The sequence below is a fragment of the Serinus canaria genome, chromosome 2, assembly GCF_022539315.1.
Source record: "Serinus canaria isolate serCan28SL12 chromosome 2, serCan2020, whole genome shotgun sequence".
In the NCBI taxonomy this organism is placed as follows: domain Eukaryota; kingdom Metazoa; phylum Chordata; class Aves; order Passeriformes; family Fringillidae; genus Serinus; species Serinus canaria.
Genome location: NC_066315.1, coordinates 97,398,817 through 97,425,930, shown reverse-complemented (window position 1 = coordinate 97,425,930; position 27,114 = coordinate 97,398,817). Strand labels below are relative to the sequence as shown.

The 27,114-nt window shown below is 36.0% G+C and overlaps 1 protein-coding gene across 2 annotated transcripts in view; it reads right to left on the bottom strand.

Moving 5' to 3' along the window:
- CDH19 (cadherin 19) overlaps positions 1-27,114 on the bottom strand; it is a 64,471-nt gene that overhangs the window by 12,923 nt on the left and 24,434 nt on the right. For both annotated transcript variants that reach the window (XM_050971113.1, XM_009101746.4), the window contains exons 2-9: positions 24,241-24,467; positions 20,714-21,008; positions 14,360-14,479; positions 13,558-13,722; positions 12,400-12,584; positions 11,105-11,358; positions 8,630-8,766; positions 1,556-1,677 (exon numbers count right to left, since the gene is read on the bottom strand). In XM_050971113.1, the coding sequence (XP_050827070.1) occupies positions 1,556-1,677; positions 8,630-8,766; positions 11,105-11,358; positions 12,400-12,584; positions 13,558-13,722; positions 14,360-14,479; positions 20,714-21,008; positions 24,241-24,438 (1,476 nt within the window). In that variant the 5' untranslated portion in view covers positions 24,439-24,467. The remainder of the gene's footprint in view (positions 1-1,555; positions 1,678-8,629; positions 8,767-11,104; positions 11,359-12,399; positions 12,585-13,557; positions 13,723-14,359; positions 14,480-20,713; positions 21,009-24,240; positions 24,468-27,114) is intronic.

Here is a 27,114-nt window from a genome sequence, read left to right as displayed (position 1 = left end):
AAATCACATTCATCCCTCATTTATAGATTGCAATGTCAAAGAAAAATTATTCAGTGCACTCTACTTAAAGAATTTTCTAATTATTGTTAACACTGCTATTCTTTACAAAACAGTTTTATCCAGTTATTCTCAAAATATTTAACATATATATATGCAATTGATATTGAAAAGTAGTTATTGATAGCTTAGCATACAGATATTATTTATCAGTAGGCAACTACGGAATACTAAAAACTTTGAGAAGTTAATCACCTGGGTTTTTATCTTATAGGCAAGTCTAGAGCATGGATAAGAAATATCTATGTTATAACTATCCATATTTCATTCATGGTGTCTTGAAGCCAAGGAGCATAAAGTGCAGTTGATTTAATGCCTGCACTTTTATCTGTCATTGAGATAACCAAAGGCCAATAGAAATTGCTTACTCCAAATGCCTCCTAAACAGAGGTAGCCTTTGCAGACTGGAAGATTTCCAAATGCAGATCAAACAATGTAGTTGCTGATAGAAAAACATATAAATGGGTGCAAAAGGCCATAAAGAGATCATCTGAGCAACAGGAAAAGCTTTATTTAACCACAGACTAATTGAGGTCAAAATAAACCAAAATGACATAAAAAGAGAGATTCTTTGACTCAGAAACCAACACAACCAAACGTTTGAACAGAACCTTCACATATATATCAAAGGTCTTTTTATAATGTCCAAATAATGCTTTAGAGTGGTGGAAAAACATATCAATTATTTTCCTCTTATATAGCTTCTTTTTGGTTTAGTTGGGTATTTTTGGATGCTGTTGTTTATTTTGTATATTTTTCTTCAAAAAAGGCCCAAACCAACCAACCAACCAACCAATCAAAAAAAAAATAAATAAAATCCAAACACCAAAAACCCAAATCGTATTTTTTAACATCCTGGAGGTTTTTTATTTTTTTTAAACAGGAGGAAAATGGAAAGACAGCAGTGTAACTGGGAATTGGGGCAGCTGACTGATGATACCCCATTCATGTGGATATCAAGTAGGAAATGGAAAATAAACTCCAGGGAAGGATGTTAAATATAACAATAGATTAAGCTGCCAGCTAGGGAAGGTTGTGAGGGCTGTGTCTTAAAAATTTTCAGACTTGCACTGAACTAGTCAGGATTTTAATTCAGTTCACAGTAAAGATTTCTATCTGAAGGACACAATGGATCTGGTTTGATATTGGTCTAAGCCTGTTTCTTATGTTATTGCTGAAGTTACTGGCCACAGGTTTTTCATCTGTGACCTTAACATGAAACAAATTTGTGTCCTATATTTTTTCAGAAGTTTCTGCCTGTTCTTAATTGTTTTTTTTAAATGCAAAGAAGACATACAGATTTTGTTATAAAGGGGGAAAAATACGCAGCACTGTACAGAAATTTAAATTTCATATTGTGCATATATCAACAGAACTAATGTTGGAAATAAAAAAAAATGCAGTCTGTACTCACAGAACAGAAAGAATCAATGCTAAACATCTCAGATGAAATCTTCATTGTAGTGAGAAAAGTGATCACTAACTACTTCATGCTCACCTGTCCAGAAACTGCATTTTCACAAACAAATGTTTCATAATTTTTAGGGAATTTTGGTGCATTATCATTAACATCAAGAACTTGGACATACACATTTGCTTCTGAAATTTTTTCAGGATTTCCTAATGGTTGAAAAAAGACAGAAATAAAAGAGAGTTATAAATAATCTTCTACATATTTTAAAGTAATATAAAGATTAAAAAAATTTACTTATATTCTGCAGGGAATAAAATAATGCAAAACACCTATGTACATATTTTTACACTATTATAAATAATACAGCACCATTATAATAGTATGTCTTGAAATAAGATATTAAATGTAAAATTTTGGATTTTTCATACTTTTCTTTACCCAATCACAAACTGATTTAAATGTAAAAAATAAAACCTGATCAGGGAAAATTAAATAATGTTTTTTTGATGAAGAAAAATTTACTGTACAAGCCATATCTAAGGTTATGTGGTAGGAAAGGGCCTACTTTTCTAAAGGTATCTGCTCAAGGACCTTTTCCAGTGAAACAGGAGTTAATAAGACAAAGAGGAAACTATGAGCAACATACTGGATCAAAAACCTGAGGGACAAGTGACAAAGAGAGGAGATGATGAGGACCCCACCTGGTCAGATATTCTAATTGATGTGGGTACCTGAAGTGAGAGAATGTTTTTTCCATCAGATCAGTGGCCTTGACAATTGATAAAACAATGGAGAAAAAGGGGAAAACAGACACAAAACTAAGAGACAGATCTGACAAAATAAACACAGAGATTATGACAAAAAACAAACCTAATGATAATTGATGGGTTACCCAGAAAACACAGGAAAACAATTCCAGCTAGATCATAAACTGGCAAGACTTTAAATGAGAGGTACCTCAGATCTGTGGTAATGGGGACCTAGTGGAGATGTATGGACCCATGGGAAACATGCAGAGAGGAACAAAGAGAGTTCAGCTAGAAAAGGGTATAGAAGGGGCTGGTGGTGTGCAAAACAACAGGGCCAGCCAGTGCATTTGTCTGGCTGAGCCTTGCGCCTGATCACCAATGTGTTCTATCAAATTCTATCTTAATAAATGTTTTCTTAGCCATGTTTCTGCATTATCTCACTCCTTCTCACTACATATGTATGTGTGATACAAGGACTAAGTGGCAGCTACTGGTGTGACCTGCATCTGTGTGAATGAAAATTGATTCCAGATACTGGAGTGGGCTGGGGGTCTGTGATGCCAGCTACTGACTCAGGAGCACAGGGGACAGTTGTCTGTGTCCTCCTCAGACTTGGCGTGCATGGGGTTTGTGTATTTTTTTACTGACAAGCTTTAAACTGGATTCAACAATGGTTAGGGATCCTTGGGTCCAGAAGTGCTTGGAAGGTCCCCACTTAGGGAGGACTTGCAGATGTGGGGTACATGACTGATTATGAGTTGTGTGGGTTTCAACAAGCATCAAGGGTGCACTGGCTGGTGAGTTGGAGGCCTGTGAATTAGATAAGAGAACTTGGGATATAGGATGGGGTGTTGGGCAAACAGAATTATGTACTGAAGGAATCCATGAGTGTGTGCGTGCTTGTGATCTTGGAGAGTGCTGTGCATGTGTGTATGTGTCTGCATTAGTGATCTTCTGCATTCCCAGAAGAAGAGGGGAGGGGGCTGCCTGGCTTGTATGCAGGGGGAGTCCTATACACAGGTGCTGCTGAAGGCAAAGCCTTGTCTGTGTCAATCCCAGTGACTGACTGCTATGGCTGAGCCTACAAACAGGTCAGCAGCATTCCTGACCTGGGTCTGCTGGTTGACAGCAACTAAACATGAGCCAACTTGTGCCCAGCTGGACAAGGACTGGCTGAGGGAGCTGGGATTATTTAGCCTGGAGAAGAGGAGGCTCAGAGGAGACCTTATCACTCTCTGCAACTGCCCAAAAGTAGGTTGCAGGAAGCTGGGGGTTGGTCTGTTTTCCCACGTAAGAAGGGATGAGTGGCCTCAAAATGCACCAGTGGAAGCTTAGATTGGATATTGGGAAAATGTTCTTCTTGGAAAAGGTTCTCTAGCATTGGAACAGAATGCTCTGGGAAGTGGTTGAGTCACCATCCTTGAAGGTATCTATAGTCCCAGACACAGATCAGGCAGCAGGCACATGGTTTAGTGGTGGACTTAGCAGCGTAGGTTCATGGTTGGAGTCAATGACCGTATCGATTCCTTCCAAACCAAACTGCTCCTTAATTCTTTGATTCTAGATTGGATAGCTCTTGGAAGTCCTTTACCTATCAGCACATTGAATTCTGACTTACACAGCACAGCTTTAAGCAATATCTGCTTCTCCACAGTGAAATTTATTATTCTTGTAGGCAAAATGTTCCTCTGCAATAGCAATGCTCACATTAACTTGGATGTGTTGTTGGGTAATGAAGATATTTTTCCAGTGATTAAAGTAACCTTCAAATATTCCAGGAACACTGACCATTTGCCAACCTAAATGTCTGTCTGTAACTCACCTATATCTGAACCAGGAGTGTATGATAATTATAGTTACAATATGTCTAATGTTCAGTAACAGTGTCACTGCATCTGACCTGTTCAGAAATTCTTGAGGCTTTAATTTAAATTAGTCGAATGGACCTTTAAGAAAAAAGCTCAATGTACTCCTTTCTGCCTACTTTCAAACTACATCAGTTTGGTTGGTTCTTACATTACTTTTTTAATGTATAATACACTAGGTGTATTATCACTTGGAGCAAAGTTATTTTCTTGGATCTTATGGAATCTATGTTGATAGCTTTGAGTCTTTTGCTGAAGGAAATGACAGCAAAAGCAAGTACCACAGAGATAAATGCATAGATACTCAGCAGTTTCACATTTCTGTTCCTCCTGTGAAGTCATTACAGCTGTGCTAATTTACCAAAGCTTGTGATCTCTCAGACTCATTTCAAAAATATTTCTTTGTGGTATTACATTTCTCCGGTGGAATCAAACATCCGTAATAATACAATAGGCAGTGAAATAGTGCTCAGCTTCTTTTAGATAAACAAAAAAAGTAGCATACATTCCTTTTAGAAATAATACCAAGAGTGTAGGAGTTACTTTTATTCTTTTAGTGAAGTCAGAATTGGATGTATAGGGCAGAGATTTGACTACATTGTCTTTCAAAGGGGAGCTTTGTAATCTCTAATAGAAAGCAGGGAATACCTTTGGTGGCTTCAGTTGTAGAAAAAGTGGCACAGGAAGGATCCAGCTAGTTTTGCCTATTCTTACCTTGCTTGTTTGTAACATTCATGGGTACTCTATTGGCTTTAAAGACTACCCTTTTCTTTCACAAAACATTTAGATAGCACATTGTTAGAATCACGTCTGTATTCTTTCAAGAAAAGGTTGTGGGGGATTTTTTTGGTTTTTTTTTGTTTGTTTGTTTGTTTTTTTGTTTGTTTTTTTTTTTCAGGGAGGGGTGAGCAGGAGGGATTTTGTAATAGCCTTGTTTCTAATTCTTTAACGTATTTGGGTTGTAGCGTTACAGCTGCTTTGGTGTTTTTTTGGTTTTTTTTTTGCCTTAGTATAGGGTTAAGAGACAAGGAAGAGCATTTATCTCATTTCTGTATGTATGGAAGTTTTCAAAAATATGAAAATTTTTAATTTTTCTGAAATCACTGTTGTTTTGTTTTGGGAAGGAGCAACATATTACAAAGCCACTCTTGAAATCAGGGCCTGGGGAATATTCAATGACAGTTTTGGTGAAGCAGAGTTACTGCATTGGTTGCATTTTGAAGAGAAGGTAGGCAAATACATTCAGCTAGTGTACCCATATCCTACTTTATCTAAATATCTCCCAATTAGCAGAATTTTCTTTTTTTGGTCACAATTTCTATGAGAGAGATCAGGACTTGAAAAACAAGGACTAGGAGAAGAGGATGTCAAGTGCAACTGGCTGGATCAATGTGAAAATTAAGATGACACTTATATTGCTAGGGACCTATATTAGTAACTTGAAAAGAAAAGCAGTGATCATCTCTAGACACAAAAGATAACTCAGTATTTGTAGGGAATTAAGGAAAGCTTACATTGACATCATCTAGTAAATATAAAATTGCAATGATAACAATAATATTAGCACTACTACTAATAATAAATGTTATCTTCATAATTTATATTTTTATGGCATGACTACCATTTATGCTTAGGCAATTTTTTTTACTTCCTAAAAGAAATTAACACAAATAATTTTTTTGAGAAAGGACTACTCCAAAAAGTTAAAAGTTTATTAACAAAAACATATATGAGACCAAGGCAGGGTGACATATTTAATTTTAAATTTATCCATATTGAAATTCTCACTGAACTTCAGTCCTGTATCCAGGTATGGAGACCCCCCTGCAAGACTCAGTGGTAAAATGACTCCTGTCTGTTGTGAGTTAATTCTGTTGGGGCTGACAGTATTAGCTAAAACTGATCACAGAATCATAGATAATTGAGGTTAGAAAAGACTTCTCAATTAACAGAATCAAAATGTCAACCTAACTCTGCCAGGTCCACCATGAAACCATGACCCCAGATATCACATCCACAGGTTTTTTGAACACTTCCAGGGAAGGTGACTCATTTACTTCCCCTGGAAACCTAATCTAATGCTAGACAACCCTTTTACAGGAAAAAAAATTCCCTAGTATCTAATTAAACTTCCCATGGTGTAACTTTAGGCCCTTTCCTCTCATCTTCTTGTTACATGGCAGAGAAGACTGACCCCCACTTTCCTGCAAATTTCTTTCAGGTACTTGTACAGAAAGTTCCCTCCCAGCCTCCTTTTCTCCAGTCCAAACAGCCCCAACTCCCTGAGCTGCTCCTCACAGGACTTGTGTTCCAAAGCCTTCACCCTCTCTGTTGTCCTTCCCGGGATATGCTCCAGGACCTTCTGGCCACTCTGCCCCCAGCCTGTAGTGCTGTGCAGGGTTGCCGTGACCCAAGTGCAGGACCTGGAACTTGGTCTGGTTGGATTTCATACAACTGGCCTTGGCCCATCAATCCAACCCGCCCACATCTCTCTGCAGAGATTTATACTCTTCAACAGATTAACCTCCCACAGCCCAGCTTGGTGCCATAGGTAATCTGACTGAGAGTGCACTCAATGCAATCATCCAGATCATTGATAAAACATATTGAACAGAGCTGACCCCAGTACTGAGCTTAGGGAAAACCAGTACTGACTGTCAATTGGATACTAATGATTTAAGGATTTCTTGCTCTCAGGCAGGATTAGAATGCCATTGTTTGTGCTTCAGCTTTGTACTTGGACAAAGTTTCTTACAACCAAGCAAAAATTTATGAAAGGAAACTTGATTTTTCTTGAGCTTTAGGCATAAAGTGGAGAATCAACAGTTTGCAAGTTCTCCCTGCTCACATTTAAGTTCCAACGAATTACGCCGACTTCTGAATACTTTTAAAGCATGCTCCCTCAATGGCACGAGGATAGGATGATCCAAAATCATCCAAAATAACCACAGGTCCAAAATAACAGAGTCAAGCCTCTCTCACTAATCTCTGATCCCTGTAATCATTACAATGGACTCAAAATTCTGTGTAGTGTATGAATATCATGGCAAATCAACAGGATCCTGGGGCCTGTTGTAACACAGTTTCAGAACTTGACTAAGGTACAATGAACATCTCATTTGGATGAACTCTAATGGCATTTTGATTGTGCTTCAGTGGAGCCACAATGTCATCCACCACATGTCTCATGCACACAGAACATATTATGAATATATTTCAAGGAATAACATACTGCTAGTTCCTGATAAAAATCCTTTCAGGTGTGCCCAGACCAAGGTGACCTAACTTCAGATCTTTTGAACATATCATTATAGACAGTGACCTTATCATCATTAAAGAAATAAAGAATAAGTATTTGAACAGAATGGGGTCTCCGTTTCTCTATAATAACTTTCATTACCGTGCAAGTCTCACTTTCTTTTCTACAGGAGACAGGTATTCATTTGTAACATTTGGTTCTCTCCTGTTTTATTGTTTAACTAAACAAAAAAGTCTAGGCCAAAGTTGTCCTGCTGTGTTTCCATAGAGCTGTTCAAGACATGCCAGAGATCAAATTTGCTAACACTTGTCATCTAGCCAACAACATGAGAATAGAATTCATGCTTAAAATCTCACAGAGAAGCTGAAAAGGAAGATAGTACCATCAATTCCTAAATATAAGTTAAAGACTTCAGTGCAAATTGTTACTGACTATTCTATAGTAGACTTCCAGCAGTAATGTTCTACAGGGAAGTCCCCTTTTGGGCAATATTGAAGTTTAATAATATATTTTTAAAGTGGTCATAGCAATAAATGACATTTAACTGAGATTCAGGAGTAAAGAACAGGTGCTAAGACTATTTGGCAAAATTATTGATTCTACTCTAGTTTCATATTGTTTTTCTCCTTCCTGAGGATGAATAGGATTAGTTTTAAAATAATATCCCAGTAATCTTGTTAAACTGCATTATAAAGGAAGAGCTATTAAATTTCTAGGGCTGTCCCAGATTCAGGGGAACCAGATCACCAAAAACACAAACAGAAGTAATTTGCATTTGACTTTCAAACAAAATTGACAGGTGAAATCTATATAAAGGGTGCTTCAAGGCTCTAATTTTCCCCAAATAGACGTCTAGATGATTTAAGCCTTAACATTCACAATTAATTTGAGCCACAGGTTTCTGACTGGTGTTAAATTAGACCCTGGCTAATTTCACACTAGTCAAAAATCTGGTGTGAAATTAACCAGGGTCTAATTTAACATAAGATCTTGCACTGCAGGAACAATTCTTATGCTTCAGTGTAACTTGAAAGCGTTACACTCTCGATCCTATTACAATTTCTTTTTTCATAAGGTCATCTTTTATGAAAAAGCACAGGACCTTGGAGCTCAAATACATTCCACTTCTATTTAACTAATCATTTTAATAATGCTCCTTAGTGTAGCAAGCAACAGTAATATAATCAGAAAGAAGAATGTATTCTCCACTTAAAAGAGGGCACATACAGAGCATAATTACAGTTCACAGTGTAAAACCCCAGCATTCCTTACATTTCTTACTCACTTGTTTCTGTGGCTGTAACAGTTATGTTGTGCCAAGAAGCTATCTCTCGGTCCAGAGGTTCAGTGGTAATGATTGCTCCATTGTGTTCATTGATGCTGAACAGCCTCTTTAAATGACTGCTGTGGACAATGGAGTACCTGCACCAAGAAAAGGAAAGACTTTCTGTGGTACTGAAAAGTTTCATCAGAGGCAAGGAAGTAGAAAGCTATTGTCAGCTGAGAAAACAGAGCTGTGCATATATGCATAAAAACGTGTGCTGCAGCAACTCAGAAATCATGAAAAATGCACATGTATAAACATTTAAAATTCACTGCCGCCAAGATCAAAGCTCTTCTTTTTATAAAACTAAATATGTCTCAGATCTATATTAATATGAACTGAATCCAAAATGCATTATTCATTCTTACTACTAAGTCAGTCTCACAGCAGGTGAATGACTTCATTGAAAAGAAACAGCAAAATTGCCACTTGTGAAATGAATAACACCAACATCTAAGTGGAGGTATAATGGCAAATCTATTTTATCATTGCTGACATGCTCTGATGCCAGGGGATTGGGCATTATAAAGACAGACAACTCTTTGTAATGAGGCGACACTAAGGCAGAGCACAAAATCCTACTGCAGGAGATGATTGCAGGAAAGACTCAGTGCTTTCAGTCTTTGCTGAAAAGGCTCTGGATGCTGTGGATGTGTACATGTGCACATACATGTACACAGGCCACTCACGCTGTTAAGTCTAACCACTTGTTGCAGGACAAAGATGAACTGAAATAGCAACCAAAGATATTGCAATTGAAATAGTAACCAAAGATAATGCAAAATATATTTACTGCTGGTTGTAATGGTCTACAAAGCAAAAGACCATATGGTGCAGTCTCTAAAAAAGTCTATTTCATGGAAATAAAACCTGTTTGAAAAATTGAAAGATTATTTTCACTCTCGTTTGAAATGCTCACATGCAACTTTTCTTTTTATATTGTACCTTTAATTCTGCTTGACACAGACTTCTGTTTCCTGTTGTCACTTAGGACTCCAGCTCAGACTATGTGTCAGTAGTTAAATGACTCTCTAGTTTGTTATTTATAGCTACATTTTGTGTCTTTTAAAAATCAGTAAGAAGATAAATAGAAGAACCAGAACAATACTGTATCTGAAAGCTCTTATAATTTGAACCCAAGTTTGAATACTTATAAACTTCTGTTTAAGGTATTTATAATTTTTCTGACATAGTTGTTTTGTTTGGGCATTTTTTGATAATCTGATTCTTGATAAAAATTTTTCAGAAAAACTATATTAGGTATTTTTTATTTTTTTTTTAAATACTAACATAGAGAGATTTTGTTGCACATCTTTTTTGTTTATTTGAAACCTGGAGTCCACAAAGCAAAACAATTAGTTTGGTATGATATAAGTAACTGCTGTCATTTATGATAGGAATGGTTTCAAAATTAGATTCATTTTCATGGCACTTAGCCCAAAAAACATATCTTTATATTAGAAGTGATATACTCTCTTCTAAAGGAACTCATTGATGCAATACCTGTATCACTGTTTTGGGACTATATGGACTTACTCAATTTGAAGCCAGCTCCTCCAAAACATTTCTGACTAAGAAGTTATAGATATGTGTTAATGTATATTGATCCACAGGAGATGTTGAAGTCATCTAATCAAACCACTAAATGAACCCTTTTAGAGGAGGGAACAAAAAAAAATCAATGTAAATTTTTTTCCTATTTAATTTAACCTATTATTAGTCTAATAAATAACAGTAAATTAATGGAAAATCGTAACAAATCACCACCTACAGCTCTGAAGCCATAGCATAATATATATGTATTTCTCCTATTAGAAATTTACACACCATAAATTATTTTGTGTCTCAACCATTTGTCACTGTATCCTGCTCTGTCTAAATTGCATAGTACACAGTGATGTCAGGCAATTCAAGAAGCTATTTTAATTATAAATCCCATGTTAAAGATTAATTACCTGTTTTCTCCCTTAAGAGACAGCAAAATCATTTATAGTATAATAAGAAGAATCTGCTGTTGTTGGGCTGGGTTGAGTGGCTAGGTGTCAGCTGGCTTGTATTGAGAAATTGTTTTGGGTACTTTGCATCACTTTTTTTTATTGGGGATTTGTTGCAGATTTGGATTTTTCCCATCTCTTATTTTCTTCGATATTATTAGTATTAGTATTGTTTTGATACATCAATAAAAATAATAATAAACAACTGCAACAATTGCACTTTCAATTCTCTTTTGCATCCCAGCAGCTGTGGGAGTGATCAAATGCCTGTATGGTCCTTACCCGCCGATGTTGGTTAAACCATGTCATCTGCAATAACCTTGGCTAGCACAGTAAAAGCATGATTAACTGCAGTTATGAGCTATGGTAAGGAACAGAAGTACCCTTTGGAAATACCAACTACATTTGCATTTGAGGCCCCTTCATATTTTAAGACAGGTACCTGACTGGACTTTCATCATCATCTGGATCTCTGGCAGTTACGACCCCAACGAGTGCCCCACGCATAGCTCCTTCAACAATCTCCATCACATAGTTCTCCAAGGTGAAAACTGGGGGTTCATCAGCATCTTCCACGTTGATTTTGACAATGGTTGTGTCTTCAAATGGTCCTTCTTTCAAAAAACGCTCATCAATGTATCTGTTTACAGCTTTTACTTGAATACTGTATCTCCTTTTGCTCTCATAATCCACTCTCTGTTAAGAAAGAAAGTGAGATTTGGAATATTTCTTTCTTCATGTTTCAATTAAATATAGTTCAATAAATGGTGTGAGATTAAAGACAAAGTAGTGCTATACTTCTTTTAAGATTGTTTAAAAAATGTTTACTATTAAAAGGTAATTCCAAGGTTTCTTTTTTAAGTTAAAAACACTTTCAAATTCAAATGTGCTTGTTGGCTTTCACATTTCATGCTGGCTTTAATGCTGCAATCAAGCAACACTATAGAAAAGAATTCCCATAGAATGTCTCCCCTAATGACACATAGTTTCATTACAATTTTAGATAATCTTTATCTTCTGAATTAAATAAATAAATGAACTACTAAATAAATAGCTTATCAAACTAAAAAACCCACAAAACTAACAAAAAAAGATCAAAACAAACAAAAAAACTTTTTGCACTTAAAGCATTCAATTCCTCAGGGACCTACATTTCACTAGGCTATTGAACTCTGTCGTCATTTCAGATGATCCCTGAGATGACTGAGAAATCTTCCTGAGTGATTCCAAAATAAATTACATAGTATCAAAGAATATGAATTTTCTTAATTCATAAACTGGTCTTTTTTGATTGCGCTTAATATCTTTTTAAAACTATGTCCCAACAAAAACTCCAACAATCTAATATACTAATAAATTCTTGTTTCAGTTAACAGAAGGTGTTGGAAGTGAGGTGAAATTGCTTGAAATTTATTGATAAATATTTTACAGGCAATGCACAGAAGAGATAGAACATTTTCTCTCAACAGGATACAATGTGTGGCACAGTTAGGGATTACATTGAGATACTGACTGTTGCTATTATATTCAGCAGTAATAGGAATGAGTCAAAAATGTCAACAGAAAGAAAAGCATTTTTCTTTTTTATCCCTCATAATATTCCAATTAAATCACAAAGCCTAAAGAAAAAAAATAAAAGACAATCAAAAGCAGTAGACCTTGTCTTGCACATCCAGCTTGCTTGAGGATTTTCTTTCAAATATTTAGAGATTTTTTATTTACCTTCTGAGATCTCACCTTTTTTAGTAAGATAATTCCTTCTTGAGTCTCATTGTTAGTAATGATGTTAAAAACATCTGAGCTATCTGCTTCAATAAAATAGTCCATGGCTGCGTTGTCCCCAATGTCTCTGTCTTCTGCGAAGACTTTGCCTACAGTGGTGCCTACAGGAGCCTCTTCAGAGACACTCATGTAGTAGAGTCCTAAAGAAACAAATACTAGTAAAGTTTAGTGATCTGCCATGGTTAATAAGTGCTGTAGCTGGAGGTTCTCAGAGAGCTGGGAAAAGTCACAGCTTCTACTGGAGCAATCTATATGATCTGGCATTGTATAGATCTTGGGTGCAGGGCAGGACAATCTTTTCCCTCGGGAGCCCTTCCCTCTCAACCCTACTTCAGCTGTGTGTAAAGAAAACAACAAAATAGCTCATGGTTTTAAACTGAAGGAGGGAAGGTTTAGATTAGATATAAGAAAAACGTTTTTTACTCTGAGGGCAATGAAACACTGGCACAGGTTACTGTCAGTTACTGCCTAGAGACAAGGTGAGTGTTCCATTCCTGAAAAATTCTAGGTCACTTTGAATGCAGCTCTGAGCATCCCTGCCCAAGGAGGGTTGGACTAGATGACATTTCAAGGTCCATTCCAACACAATCTATTCTATGGTTCTGTGACTGAACATGGTGAAGAAATAGCCGAGGACAGCACTTCCCAACAGCTCAGTTTTTTCCTGGTAGCCCAATGAGCAGCTCCCGTATCTGCTAGAAACTACCTGGACAGAGAGGTTCACATCATTTGCTTAAAAACTCTCTAGCATGTGTCAGAAAAAAATAAGGAGAGAAAAATATCTGAGTGAAAATGATGCCAAATATCCTGTTTTCCAGATTTTAGGCTGAGGCAGTGCAAATTATAGAGAAAGCAGTTTAACAATTTGTCTCCAAAGTCTATTAGTAAGTGAAACCAGCAGACTTGAGATTTTTGCAATGATAGATTTTTTTTTTCCACTTGTTTTTTCAGCTTTTGTGAGGATTTTTTTTTTCATGATTTTGCTTTTTTCAGCTGTATGCTAAGGTCAAAGTACACGCTTGCTCTAAAAAGACCTACCTGCAAACCTAACAGAGCAATAGTGGATCTAAACTTTCTTCAAGAATTCCATTACTGTAATTAGTCTCTACTCACGCTGTTGAAATTCAGGTGGGTTGTCATTGATGTCAGAGAGATTGATGGTAACAGTGGCTGTTGCAGAAAATGCTCCTGGTTGCCCAACCATATCTTTGGCTTGAATGATGACCAAATACTGATCTTTTGTTTCTCTATCCATTTGGGAAGCCATTCTAATGACCCCTAAAAATAAAAAGTGTAAGAAATGGCATATAAGTCTCATTTTTTTTCTTAACATCTGACATGAATATATAGTATTATATGCATATAACATGTATCACTGCATGCAGTTATGAATTTTCATTCTTAACTGTGTATATCACAACTGTTCCTATACTGGATGTTGGTCCTCATGGTAGCAAGTAAGCTCTATGTCAAATCCATTCTCTATATTTAGAGTTCTGGGGAGCAGAATAATCCATATATTTCCCCTACTATATAGAAACATCTCTCTTACTCATAAATTAGGTTTTTGGAGGGATGTCACATATCTGTCATTTCTCAACATACAGATAGAAATATCACATGATGTGCCAAAGAAGTGTTGATTCAGAAGTGTTGCTAGATTAATTTATAAAGTGGGATATTCAGAGTCTAACTCTAACAAGATAATTTTCTAATAAAGTTTGGATTTGCTAGAGAGAAAGAATTTCATCTTCCTATGAGAAAGAAAAGCTGATTTTTTTCAGCTCTAGGAACTATGCAGAGATCTAAGAGTGTAGAGTGGTGCCAGTTGATCTTTGTTTTGAAATCAAGAGAGACAATTTTGCTTGCATCCACTTTATGAGTTTATGAATGCACAAATTCACTTGTAGTATACCTGTTGTTGGCTCCACAGAGAAATAAGGCTGTCCCTCAACAAGACTGTAAAGCAGACGAGCACTATTCCCATAAGAAGGATCATCAGCATCTGTAGCTGTTACCTGTGTAACCGAAGTACCTCAAGGAAAAATAAAATAGATTATGTTTGTTTTTTTCTTGTATAAATTGTCTCATAATTACAAAACATAAATTCTTTAAAAACCTTTCAACATACCAGTTATAATAACAAACCATCCTAAAAATTTACAGGAGCAAATGGCACCTATTAAATTTACCATTAAAAAGGGAAAATATTTTCTCAAATAAGGAAATATCACATTCAAATTTTCAATTAAAAGACAAATAAACCATATATGTTATTTCAGCATTACATTTATACTGCTTAAAATGCTACATATATCATGCTTATTTTCTAGTATGTCAGTGGACTAAAGCAAATTGTTTCTCCTCCTATCTTCAAAGTATTTTACAGAATTTTCTCACTGGAATAAAAAAACAGTCACTTTATCACTAGTAGGCCCACTGGTGATAAAAAAATTAATTGTTAACAAGGAAAGCAACCAAGAACTATAACAAGGCTCTGAAAAAATTTTTTATTCTTGAGTCTTTAATGAGTTTGTCCCAGCGCAAAACTTGTGGCAGAAATCCCAGTGCAAAAACACAGTGGAATCAAAGAGCAGAGCTTGGTTTCTTCATTGATGGGAAGCTGTTCATAGCTTAGATAGAAGATTGACAGTAGTCTCATGGCACCTTCTCTAATGATTCTCCTTTAAAAATAATATCCACAGTAACATCATTTTCTAATCATTATTTTTATCTTTTTTTCCTCACCTAGATTCTGCATTAGAAAACAAATATCACTTCTTGTGAGGAACAGCAGGAAATCAAGCTACTTTCTAAAAATTTCTGGCACACATTCACATGGTTGCACCTGCTTATCAATACAGCAGTATAGTTAGGCTAGAGGAGAAAAGAAGAAGAAAAGGTGGAGTGCAAGGTGTTAGACCAGAAACACCATTTTTTAATGACAAAATCAAATGTCCAAATAATATAAATATATTCATTGCTGGGTTTTCTAGCAGCTAAGTAGTTTTATTTTTAAATAGAAATGAAAAAATATAAGTATATTCCCATATAAGGATAGACTAAAATAAATGGTTTGCTTCTTTAGAAAAAAAAATATTTTGCAATTTCTCTTGATTTATTGAGCAGCATTTGAAGTGATTCTATAACTCAAGTTATCTTCTCTCAGGCAGAGAGTAAACTAAGCCATTATTAATTCACACCAAATTTTGGACCTATATGTTTTTCACAACTTACCTACAATATCAAATATCTGACATGTGGGTTTAGATGCACAAATATAAATGATTTAGATGTGTGTTTAGATGTATAAATCTATATACAGATCCTATTGCTTTAGAGAAATTTTAAAGATAAAATTAAAGATTCATATTTAATCAGGGCACATATATGCCTCAGAAAACACAGAATTCTTTAATAAGTCTAAAGAGCAAATGGAATCTTCAGCTACACAACTGTTAACCTCATATCAGCTGTGATCTATGAAAATTGGTCTCACAGTTTCAGAAAATTCATCCTCTAAGAACATTTAGCATGACTAGAACACAGTTGCTTTAAAAAAATAAAATTGCTAGTTAGGAAAGGATCAGGCACTATGGATGATCCAACAGGTTTAGTATGTCATTAATGCCATTTTCTACTTAACAAACTCAAGTGTCCACAACTATGTTTAGGAATGCACTTATTTATAGCAATAGATTTAGCAAATCAGGAATAAAATACAACATATGTATTCTTCATCATCGCATATGACTTCATCATCGCAGCTTTTGTACATTTAACAGTAAATCTATATTCTGCACAGTTTCTAAGCAGTATAAAGAAATATTGAATCTAAAGCAGTATTTCCTTCTTCTCTGGGACCCAAACACACTTTTCTTCTTGTCTGTTAACTCTTCTAGAGTATTTCAGAACTCAGTAGTAAGGACTTTGTTCAGCTGGAGCCAGTGAGATGCAACAGGTGGATGTAATCAATGGAAATGTGAATAGTCGAAAGGAATCTAGTAAAGAGGGAACTGACCTGGAAGGAAGAAATAACAGATATTCTGCACTCCAAGGAGGAAGCTAATTTATTTCTCCATTTGGGTGACAAGAGACCATTTAAAGAGCAGGCTATAATTTCTCACATTTTTTTAAAACAAAGGTTGTGTGATAACTACGTGAACCTCCACATTAAGTATGGACTATGTAGCAAGAAGAAGAAAAATGTTACCCTGGCTTTAGAGTACTTTCTCAGTTTTTAATTTTTCTCTTTCATGAAACCTGTATTTCTCTATACATTTAATCATCAGAAAAAACAATCCACCAAAATGAACTAAACTAAAACTGAAACAAAACCCAAAAAAAATCCAAAGCAGAGCCTACAAAAAACTGCAAAACCCAACTCAAACCATTTGCAGAATGGAATCACATTTACCTAACATTTGTATTTGGGTGACAAAAATTGAAATGTTAATATTCCATACTCAAAAACTCCCAAGAGCCCTTATTTGTAACTACATGATTGTGAGAAAAATAATTGAACAGATACATATTATTATACATTGTCTTATATGTATAACAGATATATATTATTATACAAATAATTTCTTATAAAGCAATCAAATAACATATTTCATACTGCACACACCCCCCAAAGTTAAGAGACCACGAAGCCGTAGTCCTGACATTGGAAACACCACATGATATTACTGACAACTGAACTTTTTGATTAGCTTTATTTAAGGTGAAAAGCTACTTTGAATATCTGCAGCCTTGGTTTTACCCTTCTTGGGCGAAATATGGGAAAGTGCCATTTATACGCCGCAGAACATTAGGTATACTATGGGGCCCTCATATGGCAAATTGCTGCTCATTTTTCTAACTAGAGCTTGAGACCTATAAAGACATTAAATACTGATAGATTATTGCATCTGACTCTTAACCACTCCATCAGATATAGTGCATTTGTACAAGCTGAACAGTTATAAGGAAGACAGTGTAAAATCGTACCAAATGCCTGAGGGTAAAACAGAGTCCTGTGTTCTCAGAAGAGAGTCCATTTGCTGACATGCTTTTCATTTACTGTGACACTTGCATATAAAACCCTAATAAAATTTAGTACTGAAGATAAAAGAGAGCTAATAAAGAATTTAAATGTATTCTAATTTGTTGGCACATTTGTGTATATTTTGGTACTTGTAACTAACTTCAGGCACAGTTATTTGTGTCTATTTTCTGGTTTTGCTGTGGTTGTCTGAGGCAAGTGATGAGATCTGAATTATTTTCTATTCACTTCCAGACAAAATGTGTAGCAGCAGTGACCTGCTTTCCCAAATCTTGACCGTGCTTCCTAAGAGCGTTTTCTGCGAGGAAATTATCAGGAGACCGAGCATCAGTGAGCTGAACCGAATCTAGAGAGCACAGAAACAGAGCAAAGAGCAAGCATCTCTATTGCACTGCATCATTTAAATTAACTCTGTTCTTCACCCCTTAATATGGGGTGAAGAACAGAGTTAATTAATATACTCTTAATACGCAAGAGTATGTTTTAGTTTACTGGGACAAAAAGACTAATACAATCAAACATTATGCTACTGATACTGCAAACTTCAGTGGGTTACCCTTCCTCTCTGCTACGAGTTTATAAATTTTCTTGTAAGACTGGTTTAGAATGCACACTGAAGCAGGTTCCACCTCGGTAGTGCAGTCCCTGCCTTTTGAGAAGCAGGGTAAGAGGGGCCCCAGAAGTACTCATGGTGTGTCGCTCAGCTGTTTCACGTTTTGGAGCTGACCACTGTCAAGGTATACACTCCACTTGCGTTTTATATTCCAGACAGACATATGCATTAGTATTCCAGTAGTGTCTCCACGGAAGGAGTAGATGAAAGAATGATCTCTGGAATGGCTATGGTATTAGTGCTAGAGAGGTCAAGTGTAGAAGCAGTAATGCAGAAAATATTTCAAGATCCTGGATGACCTGGATTCATCCATCATACACTGGATGATCATAAAACAGTGAGTTTACTATTTCAGGAAGTCTGTGTCTGAGAGAGAAGGCAAATTGGGTTCTTACTTCATTTTTTTGCCCATTCTGATAAATGGGACATGGCTTTGCTTCTGATTTTTAATTTATTTTTTCATTTCATATGTTTCTATATTTCACTGGAACATTTTTTTTATTTATAATATTACAGGAATATCACAAAGTAAATTACATTTTCTACAACTTAATTAATCTTATGCTGAAGTGATGCCATGTTTTAGGAATTTAAATATATAATAGATGACTCAGGAGAGTGGACAAAGACAGTTGAGCCTTTCATTTTTAGTGTATCTCTTTATAGCTAACTCAAGGCAGTACAGAGTGAAGCTTCTCAATTGTCAAGTGTTTGTTGATGGTTTCAAGTAGGAAACAGAAGTATATGGGAAAAGATTACTACTGTTGTTTTTGGTCTTAAGTACCACCTTACTTGACTGGGGGTTTTTTGTTTTTTTTTTTTTTTTTTTCTTTTTCTCCCATGTAGCCATCAGAAAGACAGAATGAATAAATAGAAGAAATTCAGTTGTTCTTACACTTATGTGAGTGATTTCAAGTCTCTAAGAGTATAAATAAAGACACACTAAATAATCAGCCATTTAAAAACATTTTTATAAGAGACAAAGAGCCTATAAAGAGTGTTTTACTACAGAGGAAAAAAAATAAAAAGAGAAAAAGAAAGGAATTATCAAAATTCTAAATTTTTGAAATTCTAGGTAATTCTAGGCAATTAAGTGTACTCATTTTTGCTATAAGCACATAAAAAATAAAAATGCAAAGCACAAGTCACCTATCCTGTTTCCAAACTTGAGCAAATGAACAAGAGGTATAAGCTGGAAAAACCCTCTAAACTAGCAACAGATTATGTTAGAAAAAGTTATTTGAGCAAGAGGTCAGGTGCAGAATTAAGTCTGTCTGCACAGAAGAAAGCGTCAGTGAAGAAAAAATAGAAGGGATTTCCCTGGTGGAAAGTGGTATTAACAGGTAGCAAGTATCAATAGCAAGTAAATTGAACAAATGCACCTCTTTTCCAGCTACTCATGGGAGTGATGATGAGCTGCTGCATCCTGGAAAAAATTAGGATACTAACATCACTTTCAATTAAATAACAGGCATGAATATCCTTTTCTTTCACCTGCCATCCTGGCTGGCAGAAGAAGATAAAGTTTATGGTTTGCTGTCAAATATTCACTGATTCTGCTTTAAAAGTTGAGCAGATAATGCTTAATACCATCACTGATGCTATTACATTAATGACCTTATTTATTCATACTATTTGAAGCACCACAATATTTTAATTTCTTTTCAATATCAGTCACAATAGAAATAAGCAAAAGAAATAGGTGTATAAATGTGAAAGTTTACTGGGATATTTTCTGTAAGATCTGGAGAATCTAGTTTCCCTTTGATTTTGAAGATAGATATTTGGAGGTATTATCGATAACATTCCTGTTTACATCAGCTGTATTAACACCTTGGGGTTTTTGAAGGACTACATGTCCTCATATTATGGAATGCATATGTGTATGTAAACATATCTATATATATCTATATATATATATAGATAGATAGATATATAGATATATAAATATACACATATACCTATATTTGCCAGATGTTGACTTTGCTTTGCATTTGTTGTATAAAGTTTCCAGATACATGAAAGATCCTCTTACAGGTTTGTCTGATCATGTGAAAGTGAGAAAGAAGAGGTACAGGGATTATGTTTTTCCTCTTGACAGGAAAATTACATTTCATGTACTGCAGAAATCAGAAGGCAGAATGCATTCACTGCATATTATCTAATCCAAACAAGGAGAAGCTGACTGAAAGGAAAGAGGCTTGGCAGTGCAAATAAGTAGGTAACATGCAGACAGGGAGGGTGGCCATCACTTCTTCCCAACTGGCTGCAGTACTCTGTTTATTTCTACTGGGAACATTATATTTTTAAACAAGTCCAAATTTCAAGGCTGAGTCACTGATGGGAAAGAAAAATGTCTATAGTCAATCCAAGCATGTATCCAGAATCTGTAAAAGGACTTGGATAGATGTTGGCATCTAAATATTTAAAAACAAGAATGTTAAGTAGAGAAGTTAGGAATATACCTTTGCAAATTTCCAAACCTCTAAAAGAGTTTCCTTCCTTCTTACTGGGATGCAGTCTGTAACACATGCTATTAAGATTCTACTTCAACAAAGCTGTTTAGAAAAAATCAGGAAATAAAGAGTTTGATTCACAGCATATCATACCTTCAGGTGACATCTCTGGAACAGTGGCCACATAAGGTCCGTCCAAGAACTGCGGTTCATTGTCATTGACATCTCGAACCTTGATGATAAATTCTGATTCAGGTTCAACAGGAAGCTGAGTGCTCCTGTTAATTGCTTGTGCTCTTAGAGTGTAGAAAGGTTTCTTTTCTCGATCCAACTTTTGTGTTAAATAAATTTTGCCGTTATATTCATCAATGACAAAAAAACTTCCAGCTCCCTCCCCAGTCAAAATGTATTTTAAGTTGCCATCCTGCTTGTCTAAATCTGATTTCAGCTGAAAGTAAAAGGGAGAAAAATAAGTCACAGTTTGGGAAGAATAAGTTTTGAAATATTCATTTTATGCTTTGTTTTGATTCTACAGTGAACTCTGTTGCTAATGAGCTTTCTTTAACCCTATTGTTTGAAAGGACACACTGTCACATTTTCAGCCAACCATTTTCATTTTAAAATATATAAAATTATTTTATTTAAGAGTATTGATATAATAGACTTATAAATGTGTGATATACCTGAAAAGAGATGCTTCAGCTACCTTGAAGTGAAGGGAATACATCTAAGTACCTACTTTAGTTCATTGTTTTTTCAACTCCCCTACAATTCTGCTGAAAACAATGCAAACATCATTAAACATTTTTTTTTTTTTATTGTAGATGACACATCTACTTTTTAAGTTCTTCTTTTTACTCAACAATGTTAAGTGTAAATGTGTGCAATAGTGATTTGTTTCTGTTGAAATATTAGAGGGGAAAAGACATTCTGTGGTGAAAGTCTAAATTGTTTATTCCAAAATAAATTGATAGACATTTTCCATTTCCTTCCAGGATGATCTACATCCTCTGTTGTATTGCTGAGATGAACTTTATGGTGGTGATTCCTTTGATGAAGCTGAGCCTTGGAGACAATATTAGTACAGCTGCATTTGTTCACGACAACCAAATAGTTTCTGTTAATGTTAGTGATATATAATAGTGCAATATTTTAAAAGCAATAAATTAAATTCCTAACAGAGCAGGCATCCACAGTGGAATTTTATGGGAACAATAATTTCCAATAATTCATTAATTCTCAATTTTTTCTTTGCTTATTTTCGTTTTAAAACAAAAAATATCAAACTCTCTAAGAGCCTGATACTAATTGAAAAATCCAAAGTTAAAAAAAATCAAATTTCTTCTCTTATTCTACATGTTTAAAATGCAAATAATATGCCTAACTGTTGACTTTATTATCTCACTTTTTTGCTTATGTTTATTGACCCTAAAGGTCACTGTAAGTTGTGAGGCCATAGAATAGGAAAGTACCATTTCCCTGTCGGATCTACTCAAATATTTTGTAATAACTTCTGAAGTTGCAAAAATAGTTTTAACTTTTCTTTGGAAGAATGCCTATGTCTTTTAAGATTTTCATAATGCATAATTGTCTGCATGCATCAGATGGATAATTTATTCAGAATGTGACTGGGACACTGCTCTGAGATATGAGGAACGGCTTTGATTTCCTACCCTGAGTTCTGTAAAGTATGTAACACTTAAATGTTCAGAGTTAATTATCATTGCCAGTACAAAAGACAGAATTTTAAAATCTTAGGGAGTTTAGAACCATTTAAAATAAGACCAGCTTAAATATTTTCAACATAAGTAGTTGTGTGCTGAAAATGGACCATGTTTATAAGTGGTCTGGTCAAACAAATTTGGCATCTCACTAAGGGGCAACACAGATTCTTTGTTAACCATAAATCTTGGTTTCCTTTTCACATCACCCAGGACATGGGAGAAGTTATACACATATATATAGATCTTTAAACTACGATGGGGCTCAGATGTGACTACAGAGTGTATCCAACCCTTAGGGTGTGGGAGCATTCCCTTGACTGGCTGCTAAGACGTAGCCTGTGTTCAGTAATTTCACTCAGAATCATTTATCCACAGAAGATTTCCTGACGTTGAACATGTTAAATGAGAGTTCCCTTACAGATGACATTTGCTGAGAAAGAGTAGAAAAGGTTCTAAGTTTACTTGTTTTTTTAGGCTGGGAACAAAATAAGTGGTCTTAGTATTGTAAATGAGAATTGAGAACAAACATTTTTGTACTCATCCTTGTGTACCTATCATTGCAGTGCGGATGGACACATTTATTTTTTCTTAATCTTGATAATGGAAAAGGAGTCATGAGTCTATGTTAAATGAAATTTGAAAATTTATTTCTGACTGAAAAAAAGATTTTGATATGGAATAGTGATTTAAAAACAGAGACTGTCTACCTTTGTATTTTCGTTGATGCAGTTTTCTTCAGAGCCTTAATTACTAAAAATTCATGTGTTGATCATAGACTACCACTTCCTTTGCTGAAAGCAGCGCATATTCTACTCAATGAAAAGACAAGTAAATATGTCTTATTAGACAATGGTTTCACTGCAATATATTAACAATAATCTTCAATAAAATCCCCAGTTAACCTGTGAGAAATAAAAAGGTGAAATCATGAAAATACATGACATTTACGAAGTTTTTTTGCAGAAAATACTTTTCCAAAGTATTGGGAAAGTAATAATAATTGTTTAAAAAATAGACAGAATGTCTTCACTTGTTCTTTCAGAAGTGAGATATCACACTTCCATAGTAACTACTTTGAAAGGGCTGTGAAAAAGTAATTAATGAATTTTGAGTACTTCACCCTTTGGGCCCAATTAAATTTTAGTGCTAGTTAATTAGCAGTTAAACTTATTTTGGTTCATTCATCTAAAAAGGGCCTTAAAGAAAAGAAGATCTCAAGATTAAAATTACTTCTAGCATACAAAAATAAATAATAATAATAAATATAATAATGATAAGCGGAGAGAGAAGAGAGCAGATAAACCCTCATTAAGACAATTATCTTAAAGCACATTTTTAAAGGAGGGTGAAAAATAATTGCTCGTTGTGCTAAACCTACGTTAATCTAATGAACCATGCAGATTCCCGTAGTTTCTCAGTGGTAAAAGGATTTAGTATTAATCAGCTTCATTAAAAATTAATGAGGGGTAAATCAGCTGCTACTTAGTGTAATAGAAAATCAAGCTAAATACTGTTTGTAAACTACACTACACCCAGTATGGCTGCTTTGATGCAGTGCCAAAAATAGCACGAGCAAATTGCCAGATGTTGATAAATGAGTTTTAACCTCACTCAGAGGGAAGAAAGGAACTTTTCAGCTTTATACCTTCATCTGCTACACATGGAGCTAGTTTTAGTAACAGCATGCAAGCGAAGTTTCCTTGACAGCAGCCCTCAGTGAAGGAAGGTGCTTGGTGCTGCTGTGCCCTAAAGCTCTCAGACTTCTCTGACCTTGGGAAAGGTCATAGGAAAGGAGAAATGTGCTACTGCCTATTACAGCCTCCTGATCACCTCTTTCTATGTTTCTTGCTATTTCCACAGCACTGGAGATATTTGGCTTTCCAAGTCAGGGTAGAAGCTGCTACTCAGCATGCTAAATCTAACCTTGTACTGTCCTTGAATCATTACTTATCATACCTGTCCAATATACACAGGATGCGGCGAAATCTGTTCCTCAGTGGCAAAAAGAGGTTCCCACAGCCAGCCACGTTTCACTCTTCGAGCTGCTGTGAAAGACTGGACTGTGTGGTGAGGGCTGGAGTTCTGTGTGCTGGGAGAGCAAGGCCAGAGTTGAACCAGCATCACCACGAGTTGCAGCAATACAGAAGAATTCATGCTGAACCGTTCTTTCAATCAGCTTTAATCTGTGAAAGAGGGGACAAAAAAAAAAGAAAAATCATTGACAAAGCATCACTTTTGTCTTTCTACTTCTATATATTGATTCTGTGCTAATATAAGAGCTGATTTACAGTATTAAAACCTCCTCCTCTCCCCAAAAGTAAAGAGCTGAAATGAAGTCTGTTTCTTATTAAAATTTTAATAAGAAATTTTAAAAAGACCTTTCAGAGTCTCTAACATGAAAGTCAAGTGCTTAACTTTTCTTTATGAATATCCTACACAGGGACTTATAATGCAAAAAAAAAAAAAAAAAAAGAAAACAATCCTTCAATTAATTCATCTTTCAAATTAAGCTAGATAATTGTATTGTGCAGCCTATGAATAATTTGATTGGAATAATTGTATGTTTCTGCTTAGACAGGGCTCAGTTTGAGCTGCAGTCCCAAAACTGCCTGAAGGGTGAATATCTAGCCTTAGTAGCCCTGATGTCTGACAGCTGAAACAGAGTGATGCAGATATTTTTTTAACCACTTCTAACCCACTTTCCCAGCTCAGCAAAATGCCTGTAAAAATGTTAAAGGTGATAGGGTACCATGAAGAAGCAGTAAAAATTTACAACTTTCTCCTTCCCATCCAAGCAGCAAAGACAAGGCAACCAACCAACATGGACAAGGCAGGTGTGTTTAATGGATTCTTTGCCTGTGCCTTTGGCATGGATGATGCACCAATAGATTCCCATAGCCCTGAGCTAGAGGACCATGACTGCAACAATGATCAACTCCCAGTAGATTCTGAAATTGTGCAGGAAGTGCTGCTCCAGCTGAATCCCTACAAATTTATAGGTCCTTATTGGATTGATCTGAGAATCCTCAAAGAGCTGCTGATGTCATTGCAAAACATCTCTCAATGGGTTTTTTGAGTTGTCTTGGGAATCCAGAGAGATCCCATCTGACTGGAAGCTGGTGAATGTTGTCCCATTTTTCAAGAACAGCACAAATGAGAATGCCGGAGACTACAGGATTGACAGTCCCACTTCAGTGCCTCATCAAGTTATGGAGAATGTAATTTTGGGAGGTATTGAAAAATACCTGGAGGACAACAGAGAAATTGGTCACAACCAGCATGGCTTTATGAAAGGAAAGTACTGCTTGTCAAATCTGATTTCCTTTCATGACATGGTATCTCACCTAATTGATCAGTGGAAGCCTGTTGATGTCATCTTTCTGGATTTCAGCAAAGATTTCAATACTTTCTCTCACAGGATTCTTTAAGACAAAATTTTCATCTCCCAGCTGAATAAACACAGCATGGTTGGTGTTGGCTGAGCAACTTGCTCACAGGTTGGGCCCAAAGTTACAGTGAATGGGATGATGTCAAACGGGAACCTGTCACTAGTGGCATTCCACAGGTCTCCATGCTCAGCCCTGTGCTCTGCAACATCTTTGTGACTTTCATGCAGAACTGGAAGGAATATTAAGCAAGTATGCAAATGATACAAAACTGGGAGGAGCCTTTGAAGGCAGGGAGACCTTGCAGAGAAAATGCAAAAAATTAGGGGGCTGGGCAATCACCAATTGTATGAGCTTCAACAAGGGAAAGTGAAAGATTCTGCACCTGGGATGAGGCAACTCTGGATGTACATACAGACTGGGAAGCAGTGCCATAGGAAAGGAGCCAGAGGTCCTGGTAAATGGCAATTTGAACCTGAGTCAGCAGTGCCCTGGCAGCCAGGAGGGCCAGCCCTGTACTGGGGAGCATCAGGGACAGCATCACAACCAGGCAAGGGATTGTCTTGCTCTGCTCTGCAAAGGGGGCAGCCTCACCATGAATACTGCGTACAGTTTTGGGTGCCACAATATAGGGGAGACATTATAGTATTTGAAAGCATCTGAAAAAGAGCCAGAGGACGGTGAAGGGGCTTGTGAGGAAGCTGTATGAGGAGAGACTGAGGTCACTTGGTCTGTTCAGTCTGGAGAAGAGGAAACTCAGAGGACACCTCATTGCAGTTAAAACTTCCTTGTGAGGGGAAGAGGAGGGGCACTGATCTTTTCTGTGTGGTGACCAGTGGCAGGTTCCAAGGGAATGGCCTGAAATTGTGCCAGGGGAGGCTTAGGCAGGGTATTAGGAAAAGAGAGAGGGTTTGGAGACTGCAGCAGGCTCCTCAGAAAAGTGGTTAGAGCACCAAGCCCATAGACAGGGTTCAAGAAGCATTCGGACAATGATCTTGGGTACACGGTGTTACTCCTGAAGATGGTCCTGTGCAGGGCTAAAAGTTGGACCCTGTGATTCTTGTGAGTCCCTTCCAACTCAACATATTTTGTGATTCTGTGAATAGAGTTTGTCTTAACAGATTTTACCTCCTCTAACATTATTTTCTCCAATTAAACTGAGAAAGGGTAAATGTGTATTAAAAGCTGTAGGTTTCTGTAGCTAGTTTCATTTCCGCTATGTATACTTTCAGAAAATGAAGGCTCTTCACAAACTTTAAGCTATTACTTACTGGCTTTTCAGTGATTTTTGGCACAATGAAGGAAATTTTAAATATAATTCTATGGTCAGTTAAGAATATCCATCTTCTATGAGGCAAAAAGGAAAATTTTGAAAATACCTAACAGAAACACAAAAATTTTGAAAATACTACACATTTGGCAATGGCATTAGCCATTCTTTTCA